Here is a 13,230-nt window from a genome sequence, read left to right as displayed (position 1 = left end):
TCCTGTTGTTCAGCCTGTTCCTTCCCCCTGGCAGAGGCAGCCAGGTGAGCAGGGACCTGGGTGGGTGAGGAGCCCTCTGCCCACTGCTCCCAGCCCTCCTCCAGCAGGAATTTTGGCCTGACATCTCATGGGAAACTCACCCTAGTGCCGACAGGGCCGTGGCTTTGCACAGAGCCTGGGCTGCCAGGACAGCTCCGTTTGGGCACAGGGCAGAGGGGTGCCCATGGCCTCGAGCCACGCTGGGGTCTGGGGATGGAGCACCAGAGCTGGGCAGAGCTGGCAGGGCCAGCAGGAGGGTGCAGGGGACATTTCCCAGCAGCAGTGTCTCCAGGAAATCCCTGGATTTCAGCCTGGCCGGGGAGCAAAGCAAGCAGAGCTGGATGCCCTGGTGCACGGCGGTGTGGAGGGTGGTCAGGTCTGTCCAGAACAGCCTCTGAGCACTGCTGAGCCATCCAGGCTCCACACAAAGGGCCAGACGATGTCCCTGCAGGTGTGTTTGTGCAGGCAGGCTCGGTCTGAGCTGTGTTTTCCCTGGAAAGCACAGGAGGGAGGGAGCAGCAGTGCCACAGATCCCGGGACATGCTCCAGAACACACAGCATCCCCCTGCTGTCACCGCTGTCACCCAGCAAATGCAAACACCTCTAGAGGAAGGGAGCTCTTATCAGCAAACACTTCCCTAATCTGATCCCCGAGGTGCTGAGCAGTTTTCCTGGCAGATAAGGGTGATCCCGTTGATCCTGGATCCAACAGCTGATTCCCAAATGGGGAACCGCATCCTCTTTGCATCCTGGGTGCCCAGAAGAACAAACTGGAGCTGCCAGACACACATTCTGTGTGTCTGTAGGGCTTCCCGCTCTTCTGGCAGATTTTTTGGCTTGGACAAGGTGGGAAAAAAGGCAATGGCCAAGTTCAGATGGGAAGGCCTGGCCGGATCAGGGCTGGGGTGTGGCAGATGTGTCCTCACACAGCCGGTTGTTGTTGTAAATGCAGCTCGGTGTTTGTGGCCTGGATTAGGTTTTTTTTGAGCAACCTAAGACCCAGAAAGAGTAGAAGGCAGAATTCACCCCATTCCAGAAGATCAGAACAGGATCTCTGTGCTCCCAAGGCTCTCCCCTTGGCCTTGTTTTAAACACTGCTGGAGATTTGCTGTGGCTTCGTCTGCAGTGCCCGTGGCCGTGTCCCCTTTTCCTTCTGATGTGCCCACATTGCAAAATACAGCCCTTGGGAGAGAGAAAATCCCTGCTGGCCCACACTGGAGGTGTCTGCTGAGGTTTTAAGGTGAATTTGAGGTGATTCCTGAGGCGTTGGAGCATTCCCATGGCACTGTCCCCAGCCTGGGCGCTGTGTTTTGGGTCAGCTCCGTTGTTGTCTCTTTGGTCCCTGGGGCCTTGGCTGGAGCCCTGTGGCTGCTGTGTTCCCATTTTTCCCCTGGAGCAGTGCTGGGAAGGCCCTGCCCTGCCCTGCTCTGCTGCTGTGTTTCCTGATGGAGCAGTAATAACATTTCTGGTGGCTGTGACACGGCTGAGGACGAGGGGCCCTGCCTGTGCTCCATCGATCCGAGCCTGCCAGCTCAGAAAGTCAATCCTGGCTCAGCCATGGGGGCTCCTGGACCTGCCTTAACCCTTGTGGAGCTGCACTCCTGCCCTACAGGGAGCCCGAATTCACACAGGGTGGGTGAGCTGAGCGTGGTTTGCACCTGTCAGTGGCCCAGGGTGAGCCCTAAAAATCCCAATTTGGCTTCTGAATATTTCCAGGGTGCTGTTTTTCCCTGTGGCTTCTGCCCTTCCTTGCCCGTGCCCTGTGCGATGCCCAGCTCTCCCTTTCCTCCTGCATTCCTGGCAGGCTGGATGCTGGCCCTGGGGACACAGCACTCTCCTTCTGTCCTTTGCCCAGGCAGATGCAGATATTTGCTGGCCAAGCTCCTCTGGAGCAGCCCTGCAAAGCCAAGCAGCAGCAGCAGCCACTCTGTCCCCGGTGCTGCTGCTCCACGCCCTCCAACAAAAGGAATAATTTGCATTCTAGCACACAGCCAGCTCTCTGTCCAGCACAGACTGTAACACAGTGTGCACAGATAAGTGATGAACTCGCAGGGCCAGGAGCTGGATTAAAACCCTCCTTTTCAATTAGAGCAGCTCCTCTTTTAATTTGTTGATTATTAACCCTGAGAGTGCAGCTCATGAATTTACATGACCCTTCCCCGTGTACAGTGAGGAACATTCCCTCTGCCTGAGTCTGATAAAGAGATTTTTTAATCTGCTATCAGGCAGGTGCAATGAATTAATAGCCCAACAACAGTCAGCTCTGTTAATATTGGCCAACACTCATTTAGCTCTGGTTTATTCTTTAGGAAAAAAGAGAGAGCTTTATTTATGTAAAGCTTCTTCCTTGATCAGTGATTTCAGGAGGCACAGAGGAGTTTGTGTCAGCAGCAGAGCTGAGGAGCAGCCTGGCTGTGGGAGGTTCCAGAGGGCTCAGGATGCTTTGGGATGGCTTAGGCAGCTTTCCTGGAGCAGTGGGAAGAAGGAAATATGGCACTGGGGAGAGCAGAGAGCTGTTCCGTGGGGGCTCCAGACTGGGAGGAAGGAAGTGGGAAAATGTGTTGTTTTGAAGGGGGTGAGCTGCAGCATTAGAGCAAACTGCAGCTCCCTCACCCTCTCCAGGGTTTGTTTGGAAATTCGGGTGTCTGGGTGCTCTGGGGTGTTCAGCACACCTTGGGGAAAGGCTCATCGCAAAATATCTTCACCTTCCAAAACCATTGAATCCCAAAGGAATTACTGCCCTGGGGACAGTTTTGCACCTCAGAAGTGCAACAGGATCCCTAAAAATCCTTTTTTTCCTTCTGAGCACTTCCAGGGTGCTGCTTTTCCCAAGTGCTGCCTTAACTAGGAAACCCCCAAAACTGCAAGGAACATCTCCTATTATGTAATTTTCTGACCAGGACTGAAAGATAACCAGGAAGAGAGAGACACTTGGTGAATTTTAAGGCTCAGCACCGTGGGCTGCTGGTCCCACTCTCACTGCCTGTGACTGAAGGAACCCCCACACAAACACCCCCAGGTTTCAGTTTAACCATTCCATGGAAATATTACTCCAGGGTTTGCTCTCAGCGTGGCATTTCAGAGCACTGCACCAAATGCAAGCTGAAGTCCCCATCCCTGGCTGCTGTATATCAGCAAATCCCCATTTCCATAACGAGAGCCACACAGATTTACACCCAGACCCTGGCAGGCTGCATTTCTTCCAGGCATTCATGAATTTAAATTTCCAAAGTGCTTTATGGGTTTGATTTTCCTCCGTTCCACTGCTCCCCCACCCCCTGCTGGTCCATTCCACCAGGAAAAGCCCTCCCACACCCAGCCTGGAACAAAAAGAGGCATTTATGGATAAAAGCACTGCATCAACACTTGTCAGGAGAGATAAACAAGCTCAGCCCTGCTCCACCATAGGCAGGGCTGGAGTTAAAGGAGGGAGAGAAAAGAAAGTTTATCATATAAAACAAGCCTGGCCTAAATTATTTGCGCCATTTCTGCTCCAACAGATGGGTCTGGGATGGGATCTCGGTGGGGTGGCTCTGCTTTGAGCCAGGCTGGGGATGTCCAGCCTGCCTGGAAAAATGGATGTGCTGGAATTCTGCAGTTCCCCCTGGGCACTGCTGGGATTTTTCCCGGTGTTTTTCTGCTGCTCCATCCCTGGGAGCAGCGCTGTTATTCCAGGCTGGTCGTGGTGCCCTGTCCTTGTGGGGCTGGGGACAGGGACAGCCCAGCTGGGGACACCGCAGCCCTGGCCAGGCTGGGGCAGGGACAGCTCCTCACCCCCTCCAGGGCTCTGATGTAGCTCTGGAAACTTCACCCTGAAGAGTTTGGGTTTGTTTTTGTAAGGGGAGGGAATGAGGGAATTGTGAAGTTGGATGTGGAAGAAGAGGGAGCAGAGAGGTGTGGGGTGGAGAGATCTCACTGGAAGGGTGTGGGGCAAGGGTAATGCACCAAATCTATTTTAGTCTGTTGTGTTGTTTTATTAAAATAATCTGATTTTTAGGCACTTTGTTACCTCTTTGTCATTTCCTCCTGCCTTTCCCACCTTTACCCACCTCCCTTGCGGGGTGACCTTATGACTTCCTGGCTTTTTGGTGTCACCGTGCCAGAGATTTGTGGCAGAATTTTGTATTTACATTTTTTTCTGGGGTCTGAACAGGCTGCAGGCAGGTTGAGGAGAGCAAGAACTACAAAAACATTCATTGCTTTCCCTTCCAAGAGAGTCAGTTCTCTATAAATTGATTTATTAGTGGTGTTTCCTAACTAAAGGAGTAGCCAAGTCCTCAATCCCGAGCCATTGGCCACAAAATGAGCACTGGGGCTTTTCTTGACCTTGCTGGGATGTGGTGAAGTCCCTGTTGCCTTAAACCGCTGTGAAAATTGCAATTAGCCACACACATTGATGTCACCCTCATTTGCATACGGGAGCACTGGAATGAGGAGGAAATCTGGGTTAACCTCAGCTTTATGCCAGGGAAAATTGGCTATATTTGATTCTTTATGGCTTCATCAATAGATCTTTTACTGCCCACTCCTTGCTTTAGTGCCAGCTAAAGTTCTCCACTGCTGTTAATCAGCACAGCTCGGTGGAGATCCATGGATTTGGGCTGATTTACAGCCCTGACAGGATCACTCCACTGGAGGTGGAAGGAGTCTCAAAGGACTGAAATAAAATTTAAAAAAAAAAAAAAAAAAAGACAGAAGAGAGCAAAGTGAAATGACCCAGCTGATTGAACACGTGTGGGAATGGATTTATCTTCCTCCATTTCTCTCTCACTGACCCTGAGTTAGAAAGTTTTATCTCTTATTTTGGAGTTTTATCTCTTTTTTGGAGTTTTTTTTTTTTAATAGGTTTTAGCAGATCCAAGTAAACATTGATTCCATGAACTTGGAGCATTGCAGAGACTTGGATTGCTCACTCCAAAACTGCACCAGGCAGACCCTGGAAATAAGGGGCAGGATGGAAGAGGAGGGAATTCAGAAAATTTAAGAAAAATTGGGATGGCCACAAACTCAGTCCCTGTCGTGACAATATCGTGACATAACCACAGCTGTTGATGTATGGGCAGAACCAAAAGGATATTTTAGAAGTTTCTTTTAATTTTGTCTTCTTTCAGGGCCCTCCTGGACGCCCAGGTCTCCCAGGAGCAGATGGATTGCCAGGACCACCAGGGACCATGCTTATGTTGCCTGTGAGTACAAACAGAACTAAAAGAGGATTGAAAACCGGATTTCTTGGTTTTGCTGCTGTTAAATGGCCCTTCTTGTGGAAATCTCCCATCTCCTTTACCCCAAGGACACATTTTCCTTGAGATAAAAGATGCATCTGGATGGTTCCCCTTGTAAATTGACTTTTTGCAAAGCACTGGAGCTCCTTCACTAGGCAAAAGCACAGGTTAAAATTTCCAGAAGTGATGGATAATGATGAAAATCATGGAATATCCCGGGGTGGAAGAGACCCACAGGGATTATTGATTCCAGCTCCTGGCACTGCACAGGACAAGCCCAGAATCCCAGGCTGTGCCTGAGAGCATTGTCCAAACATTTCCTGAATTCTGAATAAGCTGCAGTGCTTCTGACTGGACACAGAGAGGCAAAACCATGAAGAAACAACTGAAGACACCTCCAAGAGCCAAATTTCCAGGCAGAACCCTCTCTCCCATGCTCAGGAACCTCTAACACCTCTTCAAAGTGCCAAAATTTCAATCCCCTGAACTAATCCACCTCTTTTAATGACCAGTGGTTATTTTGTGTTTTTCTCCTCCTCCACAAAGCCAGCAAGTCCCAAATCATCCTTGCTGGTCCTGGGACACAAAAGAAATGTCTTTTTTGGTGTGAGGCAACCAGCTGCTGCAAATGAGCACTTGGGTACCAGAGGGAAGGAGTTTTTAGGGAAAAACCTCAGCACATTGTCCAAGCTCTGACGGTGGAGCCTGGGCCAGGAGCTCCACGTGGAGCTTTGCTGGCCACCACACCACGCTTGGTGGCCACTCCAGGAGCCAGTCATGGGCCTGGAAATTGCATTTCTTCCCATTTCCCTGCCAGGCTCGTGTGGGCACACACCTGAAGCTGGCAGAGGTGACACAGAGGTGACACAGAGGTGACACAGAGGTGACACAGAGGTGACACAGAGGTGACACAGAGGTGACAGGGCTGTCCAAGGAGTTTCTGCAACCAGGAGTGTCCCTCTTGTAAAACCTCCCAGCTGAGGCAGGAGCAGGCCAAGGAAAGTGGGGCTTTTGAGGGTGGAAGGAAATTTTAATCTCCTTCTATTTCAAATTTGGGGAAATAAAACATTAATATTTGTGGGGGGGGGTTGAATGCTGAAAGCTCCTGGCTTGAACAGCAGCCCAAACTCTGGTGTTTGGACAAAGTGCCACGCTCCAGCAGCTCAGCTTTGTCTGGAGCTGCACAAATAACCTGAGGCCACCCCGGTGCCCAGGGAATGGCAGCGCTGGGAGAGCCCCCGTGGGTGCTGAGCGTGGTGTGTGAGGTCCCCGAGCCCACAGTGCCCTCATTGTGCCACCCCGAGCTGGCAGCGCCTGGGCAGCGCTGCCTTGGTGGCCCTGAGCTGGGTGAGCCGGGGGCTCTGGGCTTCGTGGGGTGGGCTGGGAGGGCTGGGGTGGCTTTGGGGCAGCCGTGCTGAACGGAGCTGTTCAGGCTCAGGCTGCTGAGGGTGAGGGACAGGAAAATTAATCCACAAACACCAGAGGTTTATGTCCAAAAAGGAGACAGAGGAGTCCTTTTACTTTATTCGAATAAAGGGAGAGGCCATGGGGCATTCCCCTGGGGTCTCTCAAATTCTTGGAGGGCGCAGCCTCCTTTTTATCCTAATTCCCGGCCGCTTGTCCCTTCTCTCTTTCCCCATAGGCTGAGGTACTTGAGAGGTACAGGCTTCCCGGAACGCCTGATACCGGCGGTGATACCTTTCCCCCTCACTCCCCATGCATAATCCCTTCTTAACTTTTATAGAATTCATAGTGTTCTGTTAGTGCTCCTTTGATCTTCTACTGGAATCCATCCCATTGTTTCTGTAGTCTCTCACTGATAGTACATCTTATCAACTGACCCACAGCTTGTTGTAAAGACAAACCTGTCATTCCTCTCATGAGGGACAGAAGCCCTGACCTGCTTTGTCCACCTTGTTCCCACCAGTTCCGCTTCAGCGGAGGAGGCGACGCTGGCTCCAAGGGACCCATGGTGTCAGCCCAGGAGGCACAAGCCCAGGCCATCCTGCAGCAGGCCAGGGTGAGTGCTGGCAGCTCTCAGGAGTGCCTGGCATGGCTCTCAGCAGGTGCCTGCAGCAGCAGAATGAACCTCTCACATCTCTGCACACTCCTCCCTGCTGCTGCTGCTGGAACCTCTCACCTGCCATGGTTTGCACCTGCATGATTTGGGTTTTTATTGACAACCAGCAAGGCTCCAGCTGATGAAAGCTGGTTTGAATTTCCTGAATTTCCTGAATTTTCCTCTGGCAGTGGCCACACAGACCCGCTGGCTTCAGTATATTTGTATTTTGAGGGTCCCTATGAACAGCTGGGGGCTGCACTCAAAGCATTTTCCTATTTTTGTATGGTTTTCCCCACGGTGAATCCTAATAATGAAACCTGTGTCACAGGTGGAGGCTGTTCCCAGAATCTCAGCAGGCAGATTTGTAATTCAGTGTATTTGTTTGGGAATACACGGTGACTATCCCTGGAACATTTCTTTCCTGGGATGACCTTATTGATTGATGTCCAAATCATCCCTGGCTCGCTGGTGAAACAAGACTGGCACATTCCCAGTACAACTCCTGTTTCCTGCCTGGATGGACACCTCTGTGGAAAAGGCTTTGCACTCCTCTGCTCAAAATAAAACCTCATCTTCAGCCAGTGGAGCTCTGAAATTGTTCTTCCCTGGGTGCTCGTGGGAGCTCTCCTGAGCTGATGTTAAACTCAGAGCTGCAGAAGGAGCTGGGGGAACCCCACAATTCCCAAACCGCTCTCTTTGCCCCCATCTCGCCCCAAAGGGAGCAAATTCTGCTGCAAACACACCCTTGCCATGGAGGAGACATTTCTTTAGGATGGGAATTCCCAAAGGGATGCAGTTTTTTATTTGGGGACAGGTCCAGAGCCCACATCTGGCTGCAGCTGGGATGTGTGGATGGAGCTGCTTGGTCACTCACAGCTGCCTGCAGACTTAAACAGAGATTTTTTTGGGGCCTCAAATAAGCTAAAAACCCAATTTATTTCACCCTTAGATGGGATAAAAACCACTGGGATCTCCCCCCATCTCCTCCCAGGGTGGCACCTGCCCCTGTTGGGTTTTTAATGAGTTTTTAATTTTCTGCTTTCCACCCAGCTCCCCTTTTCCAAAGGAATTGGATTTTTTACAGATTCAGGCAGAGTCCTGATCCCCCCAGCCACTGAATTTTCCTGTCCATTAACCTTGTGCTGCCAATAATTTCCTAGATTATGCTCCTGGTGTTACCTTGTCAGTCTTAATTTCCAGCTTGCCCAGCGTTTTCCCATCAGCATTTTATTTTCCTGGGAAATGGGGGGTTTGACCTGATAAACATTTCATGAAAAGCATCTGCTTTTTCCAGCTCTCTGCTTTTGTTCTTTTTTTCTTCTGCCTGCTGAAAATTGTGATTTACCAAAAAACAAAGAACCTCTCTCCCCTCATTCAAAGTCTCCTTTTTATTTAAATTTTCAAGTTTGGGAAAAATATTTAAAACCAAAATAAATCCTGGGTAACTGTTGGATTCTGGATGAAAAGCTGAATATTTCTAAAAAGGACAAAAATTATTATTTTTTTTTTTTTTGTGAACTTCATTATTTTGGCTGGAAACCACAATACAGAAAGGGAAATAAATGTCATTTTTGTGAGGAACTACAGGATATGACAGGATTGGAAAACAGGATCCTGCAGCAAGGATAACCTTTTCCTTTTTGGGTTTGTTTTTCTCATTATCACTGCTGTTAATTGCATTATTAGGTTGATTTATCCCCTTAAAATTTGGCTTTCATTAGGCACCGAATGTTGTTGCAGCCAGCAGTGGTTCTGAGCATCTCCTTTTTAATGGGGTGTTGTAAAAAGATGCCACAGAACCCAGCATTTGTGCAATATTTCTGCCATTCCAAGCGCAATCACTGGGTAGATTTTAATTACTGGAGTACACAGATAATTACAACTCTTTGGAAGTGTTGGATTGTCACGAGGGAACAAATTGTCTGAGGGATGTTTTAAAGCATGGCCCGGCTCCATTTCCCACCATGGAAATTACTGGGTTGATGCATGGTTAACACGACTCCTTAATTATGGAGCTAAAAGCCCCCTGTGTTCAGTTTGAATTGGAGTTCAGTTGGGAGGATGTTAAATAGGAACCCAAAATATAAAAGGGAAGAATTCCTCTAAAACTGAACCACCAGGACAATAAAGAAAAAAGCTTCTCCTGGACTGAAGTGGGGTCATAATTATTTCTGTCCTCTCAGCAGATTCATGGACAGTGCAGGGGCTTTATGGAATGGTTTGGGCTGGGAGGGAGCTTAAATCCCACCTCATTCCAAGCACTTCCATGGGCAGGGACACCTCCCATGACCCCAGCTTGCTCCAAGCTCTGTCCAGCCTGGCCTTGGACACTTGCAGGGATCCAGGGGCAGCCAGGAAAAACTTGGGCATGGAGAAGCTGTTTGCCCATTGTGGGTGGGACAGGATCTGGAGTTCCCTGGGGATATGGGCATTGCTCCAGGGCTTTGTTGTGCAGAGAACTGAGGTGGTGGCACAGCGGTGGCTTTGTCCCACTGCAGCCACCAAGAGACACCCAGTGAGACACCGTGTTTGTCCTTCTGTTGCAGCTGGCACTGAGGGGACCAGCGGGACCCATGGGCCTGACGGGGCGGCCGGGCCCGATGGTGAGTGCTGGAACAGGGGGATGGAACTGGGGGATGGAACTGGGGAGTGATGGAACTGCAGGGATGGAGCTGGGGAGGGATGGAATTGGAGGGATGGAGCTGGGGAGTGATGGAATTGGAGGGGGTGGAACTGGGGAGTGATGGAATTGGAGGGGATGGAACTGGGGAGTGATGGAATTGGAGGGATGGAGCTGGAGAGTGATGGAATTGGAGGGGGTGGAACTGGGGAGTGATGGAATTGGAGGGGATGGAGCTGGGGAGTGATGGAATTGCAGGGATGGAGCTGGGGAGTGATGGAATTGGAGCGGATGGAGCTGGGGAGTGATGGAATTGCAGGGATGGAGCTGGGGAGGGATGGACATGGTGAGGATGGAGCTGGAGAGTGATGGAATTGGAGGGGATGGAACTGGGGAGTGATGGAATTGGAGGGGATGGAGCTGGGGAGTGATGGAATTGCAGGGATGGAGCTGGGGAGTGATGGAATTGGAGGGGATGGAGCCAACCCAGCAGATCCAGCTCCCCGTGGGCTCTGGATCCATGAAAGGCTTTTCCTTAGCATGGTATCAATCTTCCCTCTTGAGGAAAAATGCAATAAATCCTCTTCTCTGTCCAAAGGGACCCCCGGGCAGTGGAGGGCTGAAGGGAGAAGCTGGAGAAATGGGACCTCAGGTGAGTGTGGCACTGGGGGAGCTGGAGAAACGAAGGGTGGAGCAGCCAGTCCTGCCTGAGAGGCTGCTGGGAAGCAGGGATTCAGTCACCCTGGGCCAGCTGGAAGCAGGAAGGTGTGGGAATACGTGTTTGGCATGGAAATGTCCCCCCAAGTGTCCGAATGCAGGCTCTGGACATGGTTTTAAACCAGCAGTGTAACACTCAGCAGGTCCCTCCCTGGAAAAATCACCCATGGAGGAGTCCTGTACATAAAAGATAATCTGAAGTGTGGAGAATTCCCTAATGTTCAGGATATTGTTCTTCCAAGCCTTAAATCCCCCATCAAGGGCAAGTTCCCATTTTCTGAGGGCAAGGGAAGTGATTTATGGGATGCACCTCCACCATGTGCTTGCAAAAGCTTCTCCACAGATAAACACCTTCAATTCCTGCCTGGAGATGCTCAGTCCTGAGCCTTCCCTGTGTGTTTGGAACCACGGGCTCTGCTCCAGGGGTTCATTTTGAAGCCCTGGTGGCCCTGAGAGCCCCAGCAGTGCCTGATGTGGGCACTGATCTTTGTGGCTGCTCGTGCTCCCGTGAGGTGACATTTCTTCCTCTCTCCTTGATTCCTCGCAGGGTCCACGAGGCATCCAAGGTCCTCCCGGTCCTGCAGGAAAGCCAGGCCGCAGGGTGAGTGTCCTGGCAGCTGTGCTGACCAGGCAGGAGCTGCAATTCCTGCTGGAAACTGCTCCTGCTGCCAAACAATTCCTCAGCACCAAGGGCGTTGCACAAGAGCTGGCTGGCAGCCAGGCTGGGCTTGGCCAGGCCCTCTCCGGCCATCCAGGAGGACAAAATCAGGATGGGAGCTAAAATCTGGGAGCACACAAAATTGGGAGTTAAAATCTGGGAGCACACAAAATTGGGAGTTAAAATCTGGGAGCACACAAAATTGGGAGTTAAAATCTGGGAGCACACAAAATTGGGAGTTAAAATCTGGGAGCACACAAAATTGGGAGTTAAAATCTGGGAGCACACAAAATTGGGAGTTAAAATCTGGGAGCACACAAAATTGGGAGTTAAAATCTGGGAGCACACAAAATTGGGAGTTAAAATTTGGGAGGATGAAAAATTGGGAGTTAAAATTTGGGAGGTCATAAAATTGGGAGTTAAAATTTTGGAGGTCATAAAATTAGGAGATAAAATTTGGGAGGACACAAGAATGGGAGTTAAAATTTAGGGTACAAATGAGGATGGGAGTTGAAATCTGAGAGGACACAAATGAGGAGGAGAGTTAGAATTTGGGAAGCCAAAAATGAGGATGGGAGTTGAAAACTGAGAGGAAACAAACAAGGATAGGAATTAAAATTTGGGAGGACATAAGGATGTGAGATAAAATTTGGGACACAAACGAGGATGGGAGTTAAAAACTGGCAGAACAGAAATGAGGAGGAGAGCTAAAATCTGGAAGGACAGAAACCAGGGTGGGAGTTAAAATCTGGGAGGACACAAAGAAGGATGGGAGTTAAAATCTGAACAGTGTGGGGGGAATTCAAGGCTGCACATCCCACTCTTTTATCCTGGGTTTTTTTGGCTCTCTGGTGTTGTAGCTGCACAAATGCTTTGAATTAGCTTGGAGTCCCCACTCCTGGCAGTGTGTGAGGAGAATCCAGTCCCAAGAATGGATCAGGTGTAAATCCTGCTCCCTTTCCATCCCTAATTCTGATTTTTATTTCACACCACCCTCTGTCTCACCACGATTCATGCCAGAGGAAGGAACGAGCATGTCTTGTGTGTGACCCTCTTCTGAAACAGAGACTCTCATTTCAGTTTGTGGCCAGCATCATTAGCATCTCTTAAAATGTGCTGGGAGATCATTCTTCCACATAAAAACCAACAACCATGGCCCATGCAGAGAAGTGGCTCCGCTGCCATTCATCTCCCACCTCTCATTATCCCCAGGATGTTCCTTCAAACACAGAGCAGGGATTTTTCCTGCCTGACTGAAATAGACCCTCACTCTGGCTTAACTAAACCCTGTCTGAGCCCCAGCTGTCCCTGCCTTACCCTTTGGATCTGACTTTGTTGTTCTCTGTTGCAGGGACGAGCTGGCAGTGACGGTGCCCGGGGAATGCCAGGCCAGACAGGACCAAAGGTAGTGCCACGTTTTTGTGGATTTTGGGAATCTGCACCTTCTCTTTAGCAGGAATGAGCTGAGGGACCCGTGGAGAAGGAGCCCAGCTTGCTGAGAGGAGGTTGTGAGGTGATCCAGAGGCTCCTGTGAAGCCATGGAAGTTAAGAGAGGGAAGTTAAACACACTCCTGGAAGGCAGAATAGCAATTTTTTCTTTTCTTTTCCTGTTTTTGGGGTTTTTTTAATGCCACTTTTTTAAAGTGCTGGATGAAATATGCTGCAGTTGTAGAACAAATACTTCAGAATCCCAATTACAAAAAACAAACAGGAATGAGTGGCTGGAAAGCCTCTAGAGCAGAACCACCAAAAAAACACCTCTTAACCGGGTGAGGAAATGGAGGCGTGGTGAGGAATTTTAATCCCCCGTAATTTTTTTCCATTGGACACGAAATCCCTTCATTTTGCTGCGATCTGCTGGAATTATCAAGCAGGAAAGAAGCTGCTCCGCTGGAAATGGAATGCAGGGAAA

General features: G+C 50.0%; 1 protein-coding gene across 2 annotated transcripts in view; it reads left to right on the top strand.

The window, feature by feature from the left end:
* COL5A1 (collagen type V alpha 1 chain) overlaps positions 1–13,230 on the top strand; it is a 138,040-nt gene that overhangs the window by 69,608 nt on the left and 55,202 nt on the right. For both annotated transcript variants that reach the window (XM_058853626.1, XM_058853625.1), the window contains exons 12-17: positions 5,151–5,225; positions 7,189–7,281; positions 9,870–9,926; positions 10,542–10,595; positions 11,208–11,261; positions 12,670–12,723. In XM_058853626.1, the coding sequence (XP_058709609.1) occupies positions 5,151–5,225; positions 7,189–7,281; positions 9,870–9,926; positions 10,542–10,595; positions 11,208–11,261; positions 12,670–12,723 (387 nt within the window). The remainder of the gene's footprint in view (positions 1–5,150; positions 5,226–7,188; positions 7,282–9,869; positions 9,927–10,541; positions 10,596–11,207; positions 11,262–12,669; positions 12,724–13,230) is intronic.

This window comes from Poecile atricapillus, chromosome 20 (genome assembly GCF_030490865.1).
Source record: "Poecile atricapillus isolate bPoeAtr1 chromosome 20, bPoeAtr1.hap1, whole genome shotgun sequence".
Taxonomy (NCBI): domain Eukaryota; kingdom Metazoa; phylum Chordata; class Aves; order Passeriformes; family Paridae; genus Poecile; species Poecile atricapillus.
The sequence above is the reverse complement of the archived record's forward strand: the minus strand, read 5'-3'. Positions and strand labels throughout refer to the sequence as shown.